Source organism: Eurosta solidaginis, chromosome 2, assembly GCF_040869045.1.
Source record: "Eurosta solidaginis isolate ZX-2024a chromosome 2, ASM4086904v1, whole genome shotgun sequence".
Taxonomy (NCBI): domain Eukaryota; kingdom Metazoa; phylum Arthropoda; class Insecta; order Diptera; family Tephritidae; genus Eurosta; species Eurosta solidaginis.
The window spans coordinates 92,681,384-92,705,101 of record NC_090320.1 but is presented as its reverse complement, the minus strand read 5'-3'; the positions used below and the strand labels follow the sequence as shown (position 1 = coordinate 92,705,101).

The 23,718-nt window shown below is 37.4% G+C and overlaps 1 protein-coding gene across 1 annotated transcript in view; it reads right to left on the bottom strand.

Moving 5' to 3' along the window:
* Positions 1 to 11,611: 11,611 nt before the first annotated feature.
* LOC137241573 (uncharacterized) overlaps positions 11,612 to 23,718 on the bottom strand; it is a 266,619-nt gene continuing 254,512 nt past the window's right edge. Inside the window, exon 7 of the mRNA XM_067769140.1 lies at positions 11,612 to 12,117. Within this exon, the coding sequence (XP_067625241.1) occupies positions 11,660 to 12,117 (458 nt within the window). The 3' untranslated portion in view covers positions 11,612 to 11,659. The remainder of the gene's footprint in view (positions 12,118 to 23,718) is intronic.

The following is a 23,718-nucleotide window of genomic DNA, read 5'->3' as shown; positions in this document are numbered from 1 at the left end:
TTCAAAAATAGCGCATCCGCTGACAACCATGTTAAAGAAGGGTAACAGATGGAAATGGACCGAAACACGAGAAACAGCATTTCAGACACTGAAGAATTCACTCACCGAAGCACCAGTACTGGCTTGCCCAGATTTTACACGAAGATTCACATTACAAACAGACGCGAGCGATTTTGGACTAGGAGCAGTCCTCACACAGGAGCTAGACGACGGAGAGCGGGTAAGCGCGGACGCTAGCCTCAACAAGGCAGAAATTAATTATTCACCCACGGAGAAAGAGTGTTTAGCTATTGTATGGGCTATACGCAAAATGCGACCATATCTGGAGGGCTACGAATTCACGGTAATCACGGACCACTTATCATTGAAATGGTTGAACGCCATCGAAAGTCCTTCGGGACGTATTGCGAGAAGGCGTTGGAGTTGCAACAATACTCGTTCGATGTACAGTACAGGAAAGGTAAGCTGAACGTAGTAGCGGATGCACTGTCACGACAGCCGCAAGACGCATAACTCAACAGACTGGAACACGAAAATGAAACATCGTGTAAATGGCTTGGAAAAAGGAAGGAGGAAGTTAAACGAAACCTGGAGAAGTTTCCAGACTACATAATTGAAAACGGTGAGTTATATCGGCACATAGGTGTTCAGATCGACGATCAAGACGCGATCCCGTGGAAGATATGTGTAGCGAAACCACAACGCGGTAAAATATTACAGGAAGTGCACGACAGTCCAAGCGCCGAACACATGGGTATCCGGAAGACAAGAGCTCGAGCAGCCACAAGTTACTACTGGCCAGGAATATTTCGCGATATAAAACGGTATGTACAACAATGCCCAACCTGTCAAATTTACAAGCCTAATCAACAGCAAGCAGCGGGGAAAATGTTAACCCAAATTCCAGAAGAACCGTGGGCAACGGTGTGCGCATATTTCGCTGGACCATTACCACGTTCAAAGCACGGCAATACCATGGTTCTAGTATTTGTAGATCGCTTCACCAAGTGGGTAGAGATCGTACCATTACGTAAGGCAACAGCGGATAGCCTCATCAAAGCATTTAGAGACCGTATATTATCACGATTTGGGGTCCCGAAGATCATTATTACAGACAACGGCGCCCAGTTCACGAGCTGACAATTCAAGAGACTCCTTCAAGACTATGGAGTAAAGCACCAATTAACAGCACCCTATACACCACAAGAGAACCCAATGGAGAGGGCAAACCAAAACATTAAACGGATGTTAGCACAATTCACGGGAAAGGAACAACGCAACTGGGACGAGTTATTACCAGAGATAATGTTAGCACTAAATTCGAGTGTGTGCGAGGCAATAGGGTACAGCCCGGCATTCTTGGTACAAGGACGAGAGCCACGGATCCCAAACTCCCTATACGACGAGCGAACATTTGGCACAGGCGAGGCCACAACAACAGCAAATGAAAAAGTAGCGAAAATGAAGGAGATATTTCAAATGGTACGAAGAAACCAGCAACGTGCGTCGGCAGAACAGGCACGACATTATAATTTGCGGAGAAGGAAATGGAATAAGGCGATAGGAGACAGAGTTTTGGTAAAGGAACACCATCTGTCTAAGGCAACCGACAACTTTGCGGCAAAACTAGCACCAAATTCAGCGGACCCCATAGAATCACGAATTTTATTTCGCCAGTCATCTTCGAACTGGGCAAAACGTTTCAAGGCAAGAAGAGAACAGCGCATCTAAGCGAGCATAAAACATTTTATGAAAACAAGTTAATCAACGCGAGAAGCGAAAGCGCAACAAAACCCTCCATAGATGCCCATCTACATCTTTGCAAACACAACCGAAGAGTAAAAGCACCGAAAACTACAAAGAAAGTCGTAGCGCGAAGAAATCTGATGGTAAATCACAATATGAACAAGTTTCATAAATTTCAATCATTGCCCTAATAATTATTACAATTGCATTAATTTTATTTTCTATAATATTATTAGTTTTAATAATAATGCTCTAATAATCATAATAGCACTATTGATGATCATCACAATAATAGTAACCATCACATTTATATTATAATACCGGTAACAAAATTTTTCGGCAACCCTAATTTGGTACACGCCAAAACACCGCTTATCTACTCCACAAATGGCATCCCCAAACAAATCATAGCTGACTAACAATAACGGGGAATAAAGAAATGCAATGGTACAACAACAAAAACACAAGCAATACAATAAAGGGCAAATGCACGCGCATACCAACAGTAACTAACAAAAGTAATAGAAAATATCACAGCTACATGGTACAACAACAAACAACGCAAGCAAGCACGAAATGAAAAGACACAGTGGTACAACAACAACAAACAGAAGCAATACAAGAAAGGGCAAAGACACGAGGATACCAACAGCATCTAACATAAGAATTGCAAGGTATTAAAGCTACAGTAGTACAACAATAAAGGTCAACGTAACTTAAGAAGGAATAATTATTTGGTGACAACAACAACAAGTAAGAAATTAGCAAACTTACACGTACATTCATACACATAAACATACGAAATTTTGCGAAATGGGGAACCTTTGGAAATTTAAAGAAGGAAATACCAACACGGTTCGGGTTATGACTAGATGGTTTTGGAGAAAATTTACAGCTTTCACGCGATGACAACGGATCAACAGAGGCGGCGAGGTAACAATCACGAGCCGGAAGTAGGGGGGATGTGAAGACCCCAAAATTACAGACTTTCGGTGCCTCCACAAATTTTGATTTCTCATTGTAGATAATACAATTTCATATTAAAATTATAAACGGAATTATAATAATTTATATATATATGGCATGAAATTAATTCACTTATACATATATGTAAATACATTTTGAAGTAAATATACTTTGTACAATCATACATACATACATCTTAAAACATATATAATTATAATACATATTAAATTATATATAGGATATGAAAACTTTTAGCGCAGAGTGTAAGAACTCACATAATTATGCACAAGCATACATACTTCCGTATAAGTAAACAAGGAGAAATGAAATTGTCAAACGGTAGCGAACACACATGCGTACAAATATATATTAGTAATCTTAGCTTAGTTATAAGAACTTTTATTGTAAATAAACGGAAGCCGACTCAAAAATGGTATAAAAGGAGCGGCAAATTTATGAACAAGGAACTCTTGGCTTAGAAGTCGTAGAGTGAGCTATATAGTGGGCTGTGTTAAACATCCACTACGGAGCAGCTGGTGGTGTCAAACTTCAGCTGTTTATGATAGGTATACCGCCGAGTCGAGTAAAACGTTCGACGACTACGTATTTTACTAGGGATCCGGTTAGTTGTGTAAAACGCTCACCGATTACGTATTTTACTAGGGATCCTGTGAGTTGTTTAAAACGCTCACCGATTACGTATATTCACCAGGTATACCACCGAGGCGTATAAAACACTCGGTGATTAAACGCATTATAACCACATACGTATATACATATGTATATAGATTTTCTGAAGGATTGAAATAAATCGTCATTTTTATAACGTTTAACTAATATCTCTTATTGTATAGGCGAACCCATTCGCTGAGTTATACTCCAGCTATAAACCCGACTAACGGGGTTCGTTACAAGAAACTAATTTGTCGTATTGAAAGGATATTGAACAATTTTTGGGAAATGTAGCTAATATAAAAATGCAGAAAAATGTCCCTTGTATAAAGATATTTTTGAATTCGCATCGGAAGTAATGAGTTTACCTCATAGCTCGGCAGCGGCTGAACGTATTTTTTCACAATTTAAATTGATAAAAAGAAATTTAAAAAATAAGTATAATGTAGAAACGGCTGAAGCTGTTATAATTTCGAAGCAAAGTAAAAATGAATATGAGTAAGAAAATGTGTTAGTTCTCGTATTTTAAGTCTTCAGTTTTTGTCAAAAAATTAAAACCTTTATTTCATGAATTGTTTTTTGAAAAATGTACCTTGCATGTATACGTTTTTTTTACTATGTACTTATACCTAAAAAATTGTCTAATTAGTCTGAATGTGCAAATAATTGGAGGTTTTTGTTAGACAAAAAATATATAAATAGATATTACTAAATTAAATATGGAGTTTCTTAAAATATCGACTGTTATTTATTTTTAAAGAAAAAATAATAAAAATGGTTCCTGCTGATAAGTTTGAAACATTTTGCTACATTTTTTGCTTGGAAATTGATACATTTTTTTCGAAGCTCCCGGGTGCAAGGCAGGTTGGTCCCACAGTACAATTGAACTGGTGTCATGTGGGGACACATTGCAAGCAGGACATACATTTTGTATGTCGGGGTTGATTCTGGGTAGGTAAGAGTTTAACCTGTTACAGTACCCAGATCGAAGTTGAGCTAGAGTGACGCGCATTCCCCTAGGGAGAGTGCGTTCCTCCTCTGTTAGCTCTGGGTATTTTTCTTTTAGTACTGGATTCGCCAGGTAATTTCTGGCATTGAGGTCCGACGCCTGTTTGTGGATATCACTGAGGAGTTGCATGTGCTTTTTTGCTTCATACGGCTGTGTTCTCAGGTGCGGTATTTCCTCATAATGCTTACGGAGATGACCCATTAACCCCTGGGCGGTATGGCCTCATCAATCAGATGTCTGTTGGGATGCCCAGGTTTCTGGGTATTCAGCAGAAACTGTTTGGTTAGTATTTCATTTCTCTCCCTAATGGGGAGTACCCTCGCCTCGTTATGTAGATGGTATTCTGAGGACATAAGAAGACAGCCCGTTGTGGTTCTGAGAGCAGTATTTTGGCAGGCCTGCATTTTCTTCCAGTAACCTTTAGGCTTGGCTGCGGGACGCGTAGCATGCAGTAGGCCGGTCAGTTGCTTTGTAAGTGGTAATGAGGGTTTCTTTATCTTTACCCCAAGTGCTGCCGGCAAGAGATCTGAGGATTTTTTAACGGCTCTAGATTTTCGGTACAATTGCCGCAGGATGTACATTTTGGAGAGAACATTGGAGCGCTCATATTTTAAATAAGGTCGCCGATGATTTTGTTGGTGACAATGTTAAGTTTCGAAAGGCGAAGAAAGGGGAGAGATCAGGGAGATAGCTGCTTATTTGTTACAAACTCATCGATCTGTGGGCCTGGGGCTATGGCCATTATTGCCCAGTCATCGGCGTAGGAAACGATAGTGACTCCTTCTGGTGGTGAAGGTAGCTTTGATATGTGGCTCCCCTTGTTCAATTCTTCTTGGTTTGGATTTACGTTCCTAAATTGCATCGATGCTTGCTGTCCAGACAGATAATTTACGGTCCAACTTTTGAGACTTATGGGAAGGGAAGACCCTTCCCGGTCTTGCAGTAACGTGCCGTGGTTGACCGTATCAAAAGCTTTTACAGGTCTAAACCAACAAGTACTGTCCTATGGTGGGGGGTTCGATTTAATCCGCAATTTATCTGAGCGCTAATGGCATTTAGTGCGGTGGTAGTGTTATGTAATTTTCGGAAGCCATGCTGATGATTGGCTAGTTGCAAATTTGCATTAAAATAGGGAAGCAGAATGGTTTCAAGTGTCTTGGCTACTGGCGATGGGAGAGATATCGGACGATAAGAATCTCCTATGTTTGCTGGTTTCCCAGGCTTTATTAGCGGAACCACCTTTTCCATTTTCCATTCTTCGTGGATGACGAAGGTGGAAAGGGCAAGTTCAAGATATGCGCTAGATAATTAAATCCCTTTTTTCCTAGGTTTTTAAGCATCGGCACGGCTATGCCGTCTGGTCCCACTGCTTTAGATGGTTTAGCAAGAAGGATGGCATCTTCAACCTCTTTGGGGGTGATGGTAATTGGGGACGCGCTATATTTATGCTTGCGTGCGCGCCTGTTGGCCCGCCGTCTAACTTTGTCAAAGGTAGAATGCATTACACGAATAGATTATATTGCACTGAGTGGTGGATAAAAAAAAGAGCTGCAAAGCAGATCTTGCTGTGAGTTTCGTCTCTTGAATCGCAGCGATGCGGATGTTATGCCGCTTCATGAAATCAACTATCTCCGTGATGTTCCCAGTTAATCCATTACAGTTTAACTGCAGAATTCTGAATTGGATCGGGGGAGACGTCGTCACTCTAGGGGTAAGTGAAAGGTGACTACGCTCGAGTTACAAACATTCTCACTATACACAAAAAAATACCTGCTATCTTATTTTTCTCCTATTCTTTTGTGAAAATGCAGTTTTTAGTTATGAAAAACGTTTTAAAAGTACCAAACACTGGGAAAAGTAGTTTCACTTGCATAGTGTGAAAGCACTCATAGCCAAAGCAAATGTCGAATTTTTCTTATTATCCTTTACATGTAGCAAAAGTTGAAGTTTGCCAACTTTTATGAGTCAGATGGCGCTAGTGTCGCTCGATCTGCTTTTTTCCATAAAAATACGTACAATCTACTTATCATGCATAAGATTGCGTTGAACATATCTACATTAATGAAACAGTTTATTGTGACTCGCCCATTATCCTAAATAAAGATAAGACCCCTTCAAAAAACGCGAGTACTCCATAAATAGTGTAAGGAATACTCCTTTGGGAGTATAGGAGTGCTCCAAAATTATTCAATATTCATACAAAAAATGTTCTTCAATTAACATTGCGATGTCCTAGGAGATGAGTAGGTGACCCCACTCTCACTTTGTTTGTGAGTGTTCCATAGAGTACATAAGTGAGAGTACTTTCCAAAGTACTTTCACTGTAGTACTCCATGGAGCACCCACAGAGGATCATATGCCAAAGTACTCCAGAAAAACTACTCTGTGGAATATCAGTGGAACAGTACTTTCTAAACTGCTCGTGAAATATTACTCCATGAAGTACCGACAAGGGATTACTTGCGAAATGGCTATCAAAACATTACTCCTTGGAATAATAGTAAAAGAGTACTCGTTAAACCACCCTCGATGGATTACATAATGGAGTACCTAGTGGAGATTACTTAAAAAAGTACTCTCAAAGCATTACTCCTTGGAGTAGCTATGGAAGAGTACTTTTAAAACCATTGCTAGAGAAGAAGCCACCCAAAATAAAACATAAAATTTATTTAAAAAATCATATTAGTTTTTTATTCACGCGAATGCTAAAAAACACAAGAATATTCATAGTACAAATTAGTAAAATATAAAATATATAATTCCATAACCTCTGATCCTGCGGCATAATTTGGAGTTTCAATTTGGAGCGTCGCATTTTCTCCATTTTTCAATCGATGCGCAAAACTTTTCCCTCTCCATTTTCTGAATACGTCTTTTGTGACGTGCGCTGTATTCCATATTTTACCTTTAAATATTTGGTTATAATTATTTTATTTATTTTATTTTTCACCAATTTGTTTGTCTTTTAAATTAAACTAGTATCTCCTGTGGTCGAAATTCGACCAACGTGTATTTTTTTCAACTCAGTCTATGCATCAAGTGTTGGAAATATAGCAAACTTGCCTAACTTACTTAACTTTTTCTTTAAAATTTTGAATTTGATCTGCGGATTTGTACTTTTTGATTGTATTTTCATAAATTTTCTTCAAACTTTTCACATGTAATTACAAAGTTTTGGTATGCTCCTTAAACAAAAATATAAAAATTATGTGAAATCAAATGAAATTGACATATAATTATGGTGAAATTACTTAAAATTGAATTGAAAAGTTAGTTTTTCCACACCACCGGGAAGGTCCCCATTGGCGCGCTACCGAAGTTAGTTTTGGGTGCTCGGTTCCCCAGCATTCACCCATTTACTTCAATAGTGTCTTAATTCAAAAAACATGAACTGTTAGTTAAAAACGAAGAAATTTGCTAAAGGAATTTAGCCTATTTCACGCCACCCGTTTAATTTTGTATAAATACATATCTAATATGTAAGTGTGACACAAAACAAAAATTTCGAGTAGAATAGAGGATACCTTCATAAAAAGTAAAATAAATAATAATTAAAGAAAAAAAAAATAAAGTACTTAAATTGCGAAAAAATTAAGTGAAGTGAACAAACAGCTCCATATAAAAACGCAATAAGTGCACTTAGAATTTTTTCCGGGTTTTAATGTGATCATTGTGGAAATATGAAGATTCTAATGTTCGGATATTTAATGTTGGGTTTCCCATTGAGATCTTTATACGTAATTAATTTGTATTAAATTTGTAAACAATCCATTTCATTAATATATATGACCATATCTACCATAAAATATCGTCTGTGGACAATATAATACTAAGATATAACAAAGCAAAATAAATTAGGAAGAAAAGAAAAACAAACAAAAACATTGAAATTATTCACGCAAACATATTTACTAAAATAAAATTGATTAATAACCTTAAGCGACATAAACAAATTAGGGTTATGGGATCTAAGCATCCGATTAATGGATATATAATCCAACAAAGTTAGCCCCAATAATAAATATAGTGGGTAATATACTGCCTATGCAATACGGCCGCTATGATGCCGGTTGCCGCTTTGACCTAAAATCAAAAATGTTTTTGGGACGTTCTTTTGTTTCGTAATTAGCATAAAGGGCAATTGCCATCATCCGGTGGCAAAATCCTGAGCCAGATAAATAATTTTGCATGTAAATGCAACAACAACGATTTGAGCCAGATAAATCCAGATAGAAGTCTGGTTCAATTTGAGATCCCGATAATTTCTTAATTACTTTTTTTTAGTTTGGCACCGCTGTCTTTAATAAACCTAATTTTTCAAAAATAGATGTCGCTTAACCTTTCGCCGTATGAGTTAAATCAAAAACGGCGGCAACATCTGCCTATCACATTTCACGTGTGCGAAAATTTCACGACATCTGCTTCTCAAGTCTCTCAATGATCCAGAGCATTCCTGTGAGAACTGAGCGTTAGCCGGAGCTGTAAAACTCACTGGAAGACGGCAAATATAAAAAATGTAATGTTATATTTTAGTAACTTTTTTTTTGTTCAGTATAAGACGTACTTTATTTAAAATGAGGATTAAATCGGCAAATGCAAAAACATTTCGCCTCATTATTTGTGATTTCATGTTTTTTTGAAAACAACTAAAACAAAAAACAAAGAATTTATTAAATAAAGACTTATGTATTTACGTGTAAGTGAAATTTGCCACAAAAAATGGGGCGGTCAAAAATTAATTCTATTTAAGATGTTTTGGTACGCTACAAATTATTTTGGAACAATTTTTTAGGATTTTGGTAGAGGCTATTGTAAGTAAGTGGCAACAATGGGAAACCATATTTGTATGTAGGTGAAACATTTGTGCTTTCGAATTTAGCGGGGTAAAATAAAATTTGAAATTCACATTAGAACACTTAGATAATTTTTCCCAAAGACGGCGCGCTTGTGCATAAAGGTTTAGGTCTTTGAAATTCGCATTAGAACACTTAGATAATTGTTCCAAAAGATGGCGCGCTTGTGCACGCAAATGAATTACGATATTTGTATGAATTGTTCGAATTTACAAAAAAATTTTCTATTAATTATAAACAAATAGAGTAATATTTGTTAACAAAAATAGGTCTGTGCACTGCAGCTGATCAATACGAATCGATTCATATAACTTTTATCTGATTTTACCTTTACTAAGTATGCGAAACAGCCTGTCAATTGATTGTATGGAAATTTTGTTAGCGTATTAATATATAGATAGTGGGTAATATACTGCCTATGCAAGGCGGCCGCTATGATGCCGGTTGCCGCTTTGAACTAAAATCAAATACGTTTTTGGGACGTTTTTTTGTTTCGTAATTAGCATAAAAGGCAATATAAAAATGTAATGTTATATTTTTGTAACTTTATTCTTTATAAGACGTACTTTATCTAAAATGAGGATTAATTAAATTTGCAAATGCAAAAACATTTTCGGGCAAATTTGCTATTAATTGTTATAAATAAATTAGTTAGTTTCAACAAAATTTAACTCACTATTTGTGATTTCATGTTTTTTTGAAAACAAATAAAATAAAAAACAAAGAATCTGTTAAATAAAGACTTATGTATTTACGTGTAAGTGAAATTTGCCATAAAAAATGGGCCGGTCAAAAATTAATTATATTTAAGATTTTTTGGTACCTACGCTACAAATTATTTTGGAACAATTTTTTAGGATTTTGGTAGAGGCTATTATAGGTAAGTGGCAACAATGGGAAACCATATTTGTATGTAGGTGAAACATTTGTGCTTTCGAATTTAGCGGGGATACATAAAATTTGAAATTCACATTAAAACACTTAGATAATTGTTCCCAAAGACGGTGCGCTTGTGCATAAAGGTTTAGGTCTTTGAAATTCGCATTAGAACACTTAGATAATAGTTCCCAAAGATGGCGCGCTTGTGCCAGAAAATGAATTACGATATTTGTATGAATTGTTCGAATTTACAAAAGACTTTTTCTATTAATTATAAACAAATAGATTAATATTTGTTAACAAAAATAGGCCTATGCACTGCGGCTGATCAATACGAATCGATTCAAATAACTTTTATCTGATTTTAAGTATGCTATGTATGCGAAACAGCCTGTCAACTGATTATATGGATATTTTGTTAGCGTATTAATATATAGATAGTGGGTAATATACTGCCTATGCAAGACGGCCGCTATGATGCCGGTTGCCGCTTTGACCTAAAATCAAATACGTTTTTGGGACGTTTTTTTTGTTTCGTAATTAGCATAAAAGGCAATATAAAAAATTTAATGTTATATTTTTGTAACTGTTTTTTTTTGTTCAGTATAAGACGTACTTTATCTAAAATGAGGATTAAATCTCCAAATGCAAAAACATTTTCGGGCAAATTTGCCATTAGTTGTTATAAATAAATTAGTTAGTTTCAACAAATGTTAACTCATTATTTGTGATTTCATGTTTTTTTGAAAACAAATAAAATAAAAAACAAAGAATCTGTTAAATAAAGACTTATGTATTTATGTGTAAGTAAAATTTACCACAAAAAATGGGCCGGTCAAATTTCATTTTATTTAAGATTTTTTGGTACGCTACAAATTATTTTGGAACAATTTTTTAGGATTTTGGTAGAGGCTATTATAGGTAAGTGGCAACAATGGGAACCGGTATTTGTATGTAGGTGAAATATTTGTGCTTTCGAATTTAGCTGGGATACATAAAGGTTTAGGTCTTTGAAATTCGCATTAGAACACTTAGATAGTTGTTCCCAAAGATGGCGCGCTTGTGCACGAAAATGAATTTCGATATTTGTATGAATTGTTCGAATTTACATAAAACTTTTTCTATTAATTATAAACAAATAGAGTAATATTTGTTAACAAAAATAGGCCTATGCCCTGCGGCAGATCCATACGAATCAATTCATAAAACTTTTATATGATTTTACGTATGCTAAGTATGCGAAACAGCCTGTCAATTTATTGTATTGAAATTTTGTTAGGGTATTAATATATAGATAGTTAAATTCAATAACAACTAAAAGAAAAATCCAAGATCATAACAAAACTAGAGAAAGATTAATTCTATATTTATTTGCAATACATTTGACAATTTTGGAAACTGTACTAAATTAGCATATATGTATGTAATTTTGCTTTATTATATAAAAGCTTCTTCTTTTATGAAAATATGGAATGTTTTTCTTCAGATATGGTATATGTACTTACTCCAGTGCCCCAATTACTTGGACATATTATCAATAACTATTTTTCAGATTTTGAAAAAATTTAATTGTAAATGGAAAAACAACGTCTGGTTTATATCTAAGCGTGCTGAGTATAAAGTCATATACAAAATCGACCACCTCAGGGTGATTTTGTAAATACCATGTAGCATTTTCCATTGTGAGTTTTTTCTTCTCTTGACAGCACTTAAATAATAAATTGTCTGCCTTCCAAATTAGTTCTAGTTTCGGAAGTTTTGGCTTTCTTGGCTCCAGTGGCGAACGTATAGCATGTAAAAGATAATTACTATTTCGCCAAAAATGGAGCACAATTTTTCCATTGTTGGTTAAATATGTTTCGGATGTCTCGTCAGCCGTATAATTTAAATATTTGGTATTTTTAACTACGATTAAATTTGTAAATGTGCGATAAAATATTCGAACTCGTTTACGTTCTTTTTCCACAGAAATTACGCTGCGTAATATTTTTCCTGAAATAAGAAAAAAATTATATATACTTCTCACTTTTAATTACTTTAGACTCGTATATACTGTAATAATGATAAAAACTGTCTGTTCAGTATTTCGTTATGCTCTTTAATATAGATCTCACTATGTAGATGATATTCAGTGTTCATAAGAAGACATCCCGTAGCAGTTCTGTGTGCAGCATTTTGATAGGCCCGCAGCTTTTCCAGTGTGTGTTTCTAAAACCAGGTGACCAAGCTGGTGACGCGTAGTACATGAGCGGCCAGCCAATTACTTTGTACGTGGTTAGCAACGTTATTTATACCTTTTCCCCAAGTAAGCGAATTGAGGATTTGTTTGCGGCTTTGTACTTTAGGTACAACGTCGGTGGCATGCGCCTTGAAGGTGAAAGTGTTACTTATAAGATCTCTGAGTAACTGAGTAGCGTCACACTATCGACGTGAACGTCCAATATTTTCGTCATCTGTTTATGGTCGTAAACAGAGTCGCCATGGACTTGGTTGGTGATGGTACCAGTTTGCGCGAGGTGAAGGAACCAGAAAGACTGGGGGATAGTAGTTTGTCTAGAAACCTTTTCGTCTATTGGATGGCCAGGTTCCATTGCCATTATCGTGCAGTCGTCATTCTGGGGAAGGAAGCTTTTGTATGGAAACATTTAGCAGAAGCGGGGATAGGTTTTGAGGTATCGTTCCGAAATTAAACCGACTCACAGTGGTGATAGTGGGTGTCACAATAACAGGGTGCTTCACAATAAGTCGTCAAAGGTGAAAAAATTTAGAAGAATGCAAAAGGAACATTTTCTTGAAATAAAAACTGAAGGAAACAAATGAAGTTTGCCTCATAAAGGTTTATATAGCCATAAACTCAGATAAACTTATGGTTTTTACGAAGGGCGTGGCACCGTCCGCTCATAATAAAAAATTGTATCTCAGTAGCTAGGTTAACAATCTCCACCAAAATCGATTGGCGTATCGCTTCTTTTAAAATATAACACTGAAAGTCAAATATCCACATGTTTAGATCACAAACCTAAATATATCTGCCCTTCCTCGTAACACTTAATATAACTAACTCATACTTTCATAGATTTGTGGACATAGTACACACACTTATTTATACGCACGCATATATGCACACATTTTTAGTATTTTTTTTACTGCTATGAACCTACGGTGTAGCAACTTTGTTGCTGGGAAACCCGACGAAAGTGCTGTATTGTGGGCTCATAACCTTTTTTGGAAGGCGCTCGTTCGCTTTTTGATCAAGCTGTCAACCAGTAATCATCCTGCCATCCTACGACCACGTGAGGTAAGCCTTTATTGTAATAATTCCATTTAAATTTCACAACATCTGTGAAAATTTTTTCTTAACACTCGTTGTTCTAAATTTTTGAAAAAAACGACTTAATTTGTTATACTAATACGTAAATGTTCGTGTTATACTTCCTTAGACTTTTTCGTTTCATTTTTCTAAACAATTACGGGGCGCCCCTTTGCCATCACGTAATTGTTGTTGGCCCTTATTTCACCGTTGTGAATAAGAGAACCACACGAAACTTTACAGGCCACTCCCTCGATACAAAATCGAGGATATAAAGCTCAACGAATCTAACACCAATCCCGATATACAAAGTCGAGGATATAACCAAGAGATACAGTTCAGCAACTACAAACAACAGCAATAGCCAGTAACAACACCAACACCTACCAAAGTAGCACATTTCCATTCCTGATTTGAACACAATTTTAAGCGACGAGGTACATGGTTTTTTAATATACCGTGCACCGGTAGTGGTTTTTACAAAAAAATTGTATAAAATTATCAATTTATATTAAATGACTCTTTTTACTTAGAATTCAACAGTGAAAGTGATTTTGTGAATTGGTATTTTATATTCTGTGCTTAGAGGCAGGGAAAAACTAAAATATTTGCGCCCCTTTTCCTATACACACACTTATTATTCCACAAAAGCATAGGTAGTAACCTAAAGCTTGTATATTGCGCCTTGCGACTATCTGGAACAGTTTCCCACCCGCAGTAAGATTGTCCGGACACAGCTCAAGGTAACACAACTCTGCTCTATTGGTTAACATAACCACAAACACCCTTTTAAATCTCGCTATTCAGTTTTGCAGGGTTTTCATTTTTTAAAAATTGTTTTTATACATTTTAAAATGTTGATTTTGTTGAGGATATTAAACCAAAATCTTCCATTTTAATTTACGAGCACATAGTTAATTTAACTTGAATCTTTCAATAAACAAAATCACTTGCACTTATTTCCACTTAACATTTGCCAGTATTTTGTTGTTCAGGTACAAAGTGCGCTTATTTTCATATCCACATATTGTTGTTGTTTGGGTGGCCAATTGGCTTAATTTCGACTCAAATTTGCATTATAATATTAGCAATTTTTTATTATCTTCACTTATGCGGCAATACATATATCACTCTTTGACTGATCTATTTTTTTTTTTTGCGGAATTTATAGTCCTCCTACAATACAAAAAAATCACTGAGAACAATAACAAGCCCCTTGGCTACATTTTCTTTAAAGTCCATACGATTTTATATTTGCTTCAGCTGCATTCGCACACTTATAAACAAACAGCTTTCTCGCAAGCTTCTAGGCCACTTCCACGAGAAATCTCTCTCGAACACAGTCCTTTAATTTAACACATTTTCATTCAATATTCTCTGCAAAAGCAACTATTTAATAGTTTAATAAACTTTCGGTTTTCCAATATCTGCAGTGATGGATACCTATATACGCCAAGCAGATGCAGTGGCAGAGTTTGAAAATGACTACAATGACCATACGAAACAGAAAGATGAGTTGATCTCCCTATGGGAAAAGTCGAAGCGGACATATGACGAACTCTTGAGCTCATCAGAACTTGAGTCAAAGGGTGTCGGCCATTAAAAAGAAGCATAAAATAACTGACTGAAGCTTTCTTAAGTGCCAGGCAGCAATTTCTGAACTTTCGGAAAAACTTTAGAAAGCTGAAAAGAAAGTAGAAAGCTCAGGAAATCGAGAATATCTCGTGCGCCTGCCCCGTATGACACGGACGTTTTCAAAGGAAAAATATATAATTACATCTTGGTGTTTCAGTGACATATCAATCTGGGATGCATTTATTACGTGTCTATGTTTCACAAAACTTCCAGAAACCACACTGGGAACAAACTATTGAATATAAAACAGAGATATCAAAATGTTTTTCTGCTGGCCATTCTGTCTCAAAATACACCAGTCAAATGAACTGAGCAACGTGTCAAGACACCATAACTTGGTTTACCATACCTTGGTTCATATTTCAAATCAGACACCATACCTTGGTTCATATTTCAAATCAGCTAAAACACAAATACTTCAGATACTATCGGAGCATCAACGTCACGAGAAGTTCGAGTACGACGCAATACTGAAGAAAAAATACTCCGTTTAATAATGTGAACTCATGTTTCGCGAATAAAAGGGATATTATTAGGGACAGCTCAGGTTAATATTAATTTTAATGATATTGAATATTCGGGAAAGCCCTAATAGACTCGGGATATGATGCTCATTCACTACCGCAAAACTCAAGCGCAGCATTAATCTGCTATCTAAATTCCTGCATGCCCAACTTTCGGGCACCAATAATAAAATTTCTGCACAAGTAAAAGAAGCGTGCTACAATCAAATGCGGTCACCAACAGACCCTTTAATCGAGATCAATACGATCATGCTGGTGTTACCACAACTCACAGGGAATCTTCCAACTTGCCCCCAGCGGGTTAGGGGATCAGAATATACCCGCGGTAGGTATGCCTGTCGTAAGAGGCGACTAAAATACCAGATTCAAGGGGCTGTGTAGCGCAACCTTTCAGGTTGCCAGCGCAATATGTAGCTTCTCCAAAGCCAATTGTCAACCTCACCTATCCGCGGCGAATCCTGTTTCACTAACAGTCGAGGCTCTGGCGACCCCAAGCTCCTCATGGAACTTGGAGGTAGGGAGGGAGGGAATGGTCTGAAGGTTTAATGTGGCCACATAAATCGTTCCCGAGATGGTCGGGCTAGCACCTTAATGGTGCTATGGCACCGGAGCGTACCGGATTTGTATCCGGCAAAGGACCATCACATCGATAACACTCCCCAAAGCCTTCGGGGAGCAACCTTATCGCTACAACAACAACAACAACAACAATCTTCCAACTTGCCATATAAATGCAATGACTAGGCAAGCATTCCCTGACTTAGTCCCGGTTGATAAAAGATTTAATAAGCCAGTCGATCTAGTTATGGGCGGGTACATATACCCACAAGTTATGTTAGGTGGCATAAGAAAATATGTTCTAAACACATTAATAGCACAGGAAACAATGTTCCGATGGATTCTGAACAGCCGGACATATGGGGTTAGTACAAATAAAACTTTGGTTTCATATTTCAAGGAGGTCACTTTGGACAAACGGCTGTCGGCTTTTTGGGAATTGGAGGAGATTCCAAGAAAAAGGAGCAACAATAACGAGGATAGGTACTGCGAATACCTATTCAAATCTACAACAGTTCGGAAAGATGATGATAAACATGTGGTTTTCTTACTCTTTAGGAAAGAATTTAGCTTAGGTGCCTCTTTGAAAAATGCGTGTTCTCAATTTTATCGCAATTGTACACGTCTAGCGAAAAACCCCGATCTTCAATGAGAATGTAACAGAGTTGTATCAGAATATGAAACCATAGGGCATTTGAAAAAAATCAGTAATATTCCGCCAGACTCAAACGAGTGTCACTTCCTACCTCACCATGCTTTATAATGGAGGGGAATACAAAGCAAAAGTTTTAATGATACTCTTTATCCAGGTCCAACTCTTCAATCCGACCCAGCAATTCTTATACTTTGTTGGAGGTTGTTCAAATATGTATGTCTTCAACAGCGACATAGAGAAAATGTATGGCCAAATATGGGCCAATGAGGACCAAGCAAAACACCAGCGAATCTTATTTCGCAAATGCCATAAGGATCCAATTAACCTATACGAGTTGAAAACGGTAACCTTTGGAGTCAATTGTGCTCCATACCTTGCGACTCGGACACTGTACCAACTCGCTGATGACGTTGAGACCTCGCATCCAATGGCAGCAGATATTCTGCGAAACTTTATGTACTTTGATGAGGCAGTCGCTGGTGGACACAGCATCGAAGGTTTTTGTTACTGATATTAGAGGAAAATTGCAAACTTTACAAACGGCGATGGTTACTAGGACATATTTCTGAATTTCACTTCTTCATCAGCTAACTTCTCGGGAGCTGAGTATTGAACTCTAATCTCCAAAGTTCATACCAGTGTAAAGGCCGATGCCTTTACCCAGCAAAAATCTAGTCACCGAACATGGCGACCAACAACAAAATATCCCATATTGTTCCACAATTGTTAGTATGACAGAATGGATGGCATAATTGAAATGTCCGATCCATAAATGCTTGCCTTTTCTTACATGCTATGTACCCTAAAGTACGTCAAAAAACTTTCTACCAATCCGCTATTTGTTTTCAGCTTGAAACGCGGCAGACGTACCGCATTGAAAAAGTTGCAAATTTCCAAATAAATAGAAGAAAAAGTGTTTTAGGCTTGTATAAAAATTAAAAGTGTACATTTTTCATAAAGAAATATAATTCACAACAATATTAGCAAAAGCAATCTCTAAATTTGGTGCTGTAACGTGTGTTTGTATCTAGAACCAATTCTGCGAAGCCGCCATTGCTATTGAGAAGTAAATTTTGAGCAGACAAGTGTGGACCTAATTTATTATAATTATTAAATTAAGTACAATTATAAAACTGAACAAGAAATATCAAAGAAGTGTTAATAATACTTGCAAAATCAGGATCTTAATAGCTTGGTAAGTGCGTGGAAAACTAAAAAAAAAAAAAATGAATGAATAGATGTGTGGCGATATGGGAAAAAACCATTTTCTGTCACTAGATTTTTGCTGGGATGGTCCTCCAGGTATGCCGCCCGCATCTACTGGACCAGGTGGGGCAATGACACCACATCCAGTTATGCCAAGGTATATACCACACGAGCAACCGGGTTGTGCAATGCCACGACAGCAGAAGCAACAACCTATCTGCCAACGCCAAAACAGTCGGGCTATCTACCACAACCTGGTCCACCTGGTTGTCCTTCATAACGTCAACAGCCAGGTTATCCTCTACAACAACCAGGTGGCTACATGGGTCAAATGATGCCACCAACACAACTTGGACAGGCGCCAATGCCCAGTCAGCCACCCATGCCGGGTCAACCCCCAATACCCGCACGTCCTGGTTATAATGTATGCTAATACAACTAATATATTTCAAATATTGCTGATGATTATTTTTTATTATTTTCTTTAGCAACCACCTGCACCTGGTACTGGTATATGTCAACAGGCGCAACAGTATGACCAAGCCCAACGCCGTTTAGATCCCGATCAGATGCCAAATCCGATAAACGTTATTATTGAAAACCAGCGCTGGTGGTCTTTTTATTACTAATCAACAAGGTTTATTGCCATCATTGGTGACCACAAAATATGTGGCACACGATCAGGGTAACTCCTCGCCACGTTACGTTAGGTATTGATATTCGAAATAAATTTTTTGTTTGACAATTACATTGATCTTTCTCTTTTGCAGGCCTTTTTGTATTGCATACCTGCAACAGCTGATTTATTAAAAACAACAGCTTTGTCCTTTACACTTACCATCTCACCATTGTAAATTTTGGTGAATTCAATTAGATGTAATCGTTTGCAAGGCTAAAATGCAATTTGTAGATGCTGGTCGTCGTTTCCAATGTCTAGTGTGTAAAGTAACAACAGATGGTAAAACAAAATCTTTCACTTTTACTTGTGTTCATTGATCCATATTTTTTCTCAATAGTGCCAACTGAATATTTCCAACAGTTGGGCCACACCGGACAGCGTGTCGATAAATATGAACGTCCTGAACTTGAACAGGGTACATGAGTTTTTGGGTAAAAAATGTTTTGGTACCGATAGCTCTCAAGGTAAACCACAACTCATATCCAACATCAATGCCTCGCATTCAATTGTAGACGTTGTACGCACTACATTGGGTGTACGCAGCATGGACAAGCATATTGTTGATTCCTGTGGTAGGGCCACAATTTCAAATGATGGTGCAACCATTATGAAACTATTGGATATTATGCATCCAGCCGTAAAACTGTAGTCGACATCGCCAAATCTCAAGATGCTGAGGTAAGTTTTTTGTTATATTAGAATGTGTTGAATAAAAATTTTTCTCTTATCAGGTCGGCGATGGCACCACTTCAGTAGTATTTTAAGGAGGGCAATCTTAAAACAAGTTAAGCCATATATTGAGGAAGGCGTGCATGTACGTATCATCAGTAAAGCTACTAAACCATTACAATTATGCATGAACAAAAATGACATGGCTGTACATGTCGAAGCGCCAATCAAAGGAACAACAACGTGCTTTATTGGAAAAATGGACTGCCACGCAATGACCTCCAAACTTATTAATCAACAAAAAGATTTATTTTCTAAAATGGTTGTGACGCTGTACTTTTCTTTGATGGACCCAACGTCATACAAAAACAAGTAAGGAAGGCTAAGTTCGGGTGTAACCGAACATTACATACTCAGTTGGGAGCTATGGAGACAAAAGAAGGCAAATCACCATGTAGGAAAATGAACCTAGGGTAACCCTGGAATGTGGTTGTATGACATGTGTATCAAATGGAAGGTATTAAAGAGTATTTTAAGAGAGGTGAACCAGGGCTGACTCTAGAATTTGTTTGTACGATATGGGTATCAAATGAAAGGTGGTACTGAGCATTTTAAGAGGGAGTGGGCCTTAGGTCTATCGGTGGACGCCTTTTCGAGATAACGCCATTAAGGTGGACCAGGGGTGACTCTAGAATGTGTTTGTACGATATGGGTATCAAATGAAAGGTGGTAATGAGTATTTTAAAAGGGAATGGGCTTTAGTTCTATAGGTGAACGCCTTTTCGAGAAATCGCCATAAAGGTGGACCATGGGTGACTATAGAATATGTTTGTACGATATGGGTATCAAATGAAAGCTGTTAATGAGTATTTTGAAAAGGAGTGATCCTTAGTTCCATAGGTGGACGCCGTTTCGAGATATCGCCATAAAGGTGGACCAGGGGTGTCTCTAGAATGTGTTTGTACGATATGGGAATCAAATGAAAGGTGTTACTGAGCATTTTAAGAGGGAGTGGGCATTAGGTCTATAGCTGGACCCCTTTTCGAGATATCGCCATTAGGGTGAGCCAGGGGTGACTCTAGAATGTTTGTACGATATGGGTATCAAACGAAAAGTGTTACTGAGTATTTTAAGAGGGAGTGGGCATTAGGTCTATAGGTGGACGCCTTTTCGAAATGTCGCCATTAGGGTGGGCCAGGGGTGACTCTAGAATGTGTTTGTATGATATGGGTATCAAATGAAAGATGGTAATGAGTATGGTATATGAGCAACAATAACGAGGATAGGTACTGCGAATACCTATTCAAATCTACAACAGTTCGGAAAGATGATGATAAACATGTGGTTTTCTTACTCTTTAGGAAAGAATTTATCTTAGGTGCCTCTTTGAAAAATGCGTGTTCTCAATTTTATCGCAATTGTACACGTCTAGCGAAAAACCCCGATCTTCAATGAGAATGTAACAGAGTTGTATCAGAATATGAAACCATAGGGCATTTGAAAAAAATCAGTAATATTCCGCCAGACTCAAACGAGTGTCACTTCCTACCTCACCATGCTTTATAATGGAGGGGAATACAAAGCAAAAGTTTTAATGATACTCTTTATCCAGGTCCAACTCTTCAATCCGACCCAGCAATTCTTATACTTTGTTGGAGGTTGTTCAAATATGTATGTCTTCAACAGCGACATAGAGAAAATGTATGGCCAAATATGGGCCAATGAGGACCAAGCAAAACACCAGCGAATCTTATTTCGCAAATGCCATAAGGATCCAATTAACCTATACGAGTTGAAAACGGTAACCTTTGGAGTCAATTGTGCTCCATACCTTGCGACTCGGACACTGTACCAACTCGCTGATGACGTTGAGACCTCGCATCCAATGGCAGCAGATATTCTGCGAAACTTTATGTACTTTGATGAGGCAGTCGCTGGTGGACACAGCATCGAAGGTTTTTGTTACTGATATTAGAGGAAAATTGCAAACTTTACAAACGGCGATGGTTACTAGGACATATTTCTGAATTTCACTTCTTCATCAGCTAACTTCTCGGGAGCTGAGTATTGAACTCTAATCTCCAAAGTTCATACCAGTGTAAAGGCCGATGCCTTTACCCAGCAAAAATCTAGTCACCGAACATGGCGACCAACAACAAAATATCCCATATTGTTCCACAATTGTTAGTATGACAGAATGGATGGCATAATTGAAATGTCCGATCCATAAATGCTTGCCTTTTCTTACATGCTATGTACCCTGAAGTACGTCAAAAAACTTTCTACCAATCCGCTATTTGTTTTCAGCTTGAAACGCGGCAGACGTACCGCATTGAAAAAGTTGCAAATTTCCAAATAAATAGAAGAAAAAGTGTTTTAGGCTTGTATAAAAATTAAAAGTGTACATTTTTCATAAAGAAATATAATTCACAACAATATTAGCAAAAGCAATCTCTAAATTTGGTGCTGTAACGTGTGTTTGTATCTAGAACCAATTCTGCGAAGCCGCCATTGCTATTGAGAAGTAAATTTTGAGCAGACAAGTGTGGACCTAATTTATTATAATTATTAAATTAAGTACAATTATAAAACTGAACAAGAAATATCAAAGAAGTGTTAATAATACTTGCAAAATCAGGATCTTAATAGCTTGGTAAGTGCGTGGAAAACTAAAAAAAAAAAAAAATGAATGAATAGATGTGTGGCGATATGGGAAAAAACCATTTTCTGTCACTAGATTTTTGCTGGGATGGTCCTCCAGGTATGCCGCCCGCATCTACTGGACCAGGTGGGGCAATGACACCACATCCAGTTATGCCAAGGTATATACCACACGAGCAACCGGGTTGTGCAATGCCACGACAGCAGAAGCAACAACCTATCTGCCAACGCCAAAACAGTCGGGCTATCTACCACAACCTGGTCCACCTGGTTGTCCTTCATAACGTCAACAGCCAGGTTATCCTCTACAACAACCAGGTGGCTACATGGGTCAAATGATGCCACCAACACAACTTGGACAGGCGCCAATGCCCAGTCAGCCACCCATGCCGGGTCAACCCCCAATACCCGCACGTCCTGGTTATAATGTATGCTAATACAACTAATATATTTCAAATATTGCTGATGATTATTTTTTATTATTTTCTTTAGCAACCACCTGCACCTGGTACTGGTATATGTCAACAGGCGCAACAGTATGACCAAGCGCAACGCCGTTTAGATCCCGATCAGATGCCAAATCCGATAAACGTTATTATTGAAAACCAGCGCTGGTGGTCTTTTTATTACTAATCAACAAGGTTTATTGCCATCATTGGTGACCACAAAATATGTGGCACACGATCAGGGTAACTCCTCGCCACGTTACGTTAGGTATTGATATTCGAAATAAATTTTTTGTTTGACAATTACATTGATCTTTCTCTTTTGCAGGCCTTTTTGTATTGCATACCTGCAACAGCTGATTTATTAAAAACAACAGCTTTGTCCTTTACACTTACCATCTCACCATTGTAAATTTTGGTGAATTCAATTAGATGTAATCGTTTGCAAGGCTAAAATGCAATTTGTAGATGCTGGTCGTCGTTTCCAATGTCTAGTGTGTAAAGTAACAACAGATGGTAAAACAAAATCTTTCACTTTTACTTGTGTTCATTGATCCATATTTTTTCTCAATAGTGCCAACTGAATATTTCCAACAGTTGGGCCACACCGGACAGCGTGTCGATAAATATGAACGTCCTGAACTTGAACAGGGTACATGAGTTTTTGGGTAAAAAATGTTTTGGTACCGATAGCTCTCAAGGTAAACCACAACTCATATCCAACATCAATGCCTCGCATTCAATTGTAGACGTTGTACGCACTACATTGGGTTTACGCAGCATGGACAAGCATATTGTTGATTCCTGTGGTAGGGCCACAATTTCAAATGATGGTGCAACCATTATGAAACTATTGGATATTATGCATCCAGCCGTAAAACTGTAGTCGACATCGCCAAATCTCAAGATGCTGAGGTAAGTTTTTTGTTATATTAGAATGTGTTGAATAAAAATTTTTCTCTTATCAGGTCGGCGATGGCACCACTTCAGTAGTATTTTAAGGAGGGCAATCTTAAAACAAGTTAAGCCATATATTGAGGAAGGCGTGCATGTACGTATATCAGTAAAGCTACTAAACCATTACAATTATGCATGAACAAAAATGACATGGCTGTACATGTCGAAGCGCCAATCAAAGGAACAACAACGTGCTTTATTGGAAAAATGGACTGCCACGCAATGACCTCCAAACTTATTAATCAACAAAAAGATTTATTTTCTAAAATGGTTGTGACGCTGTACTTTTCTTT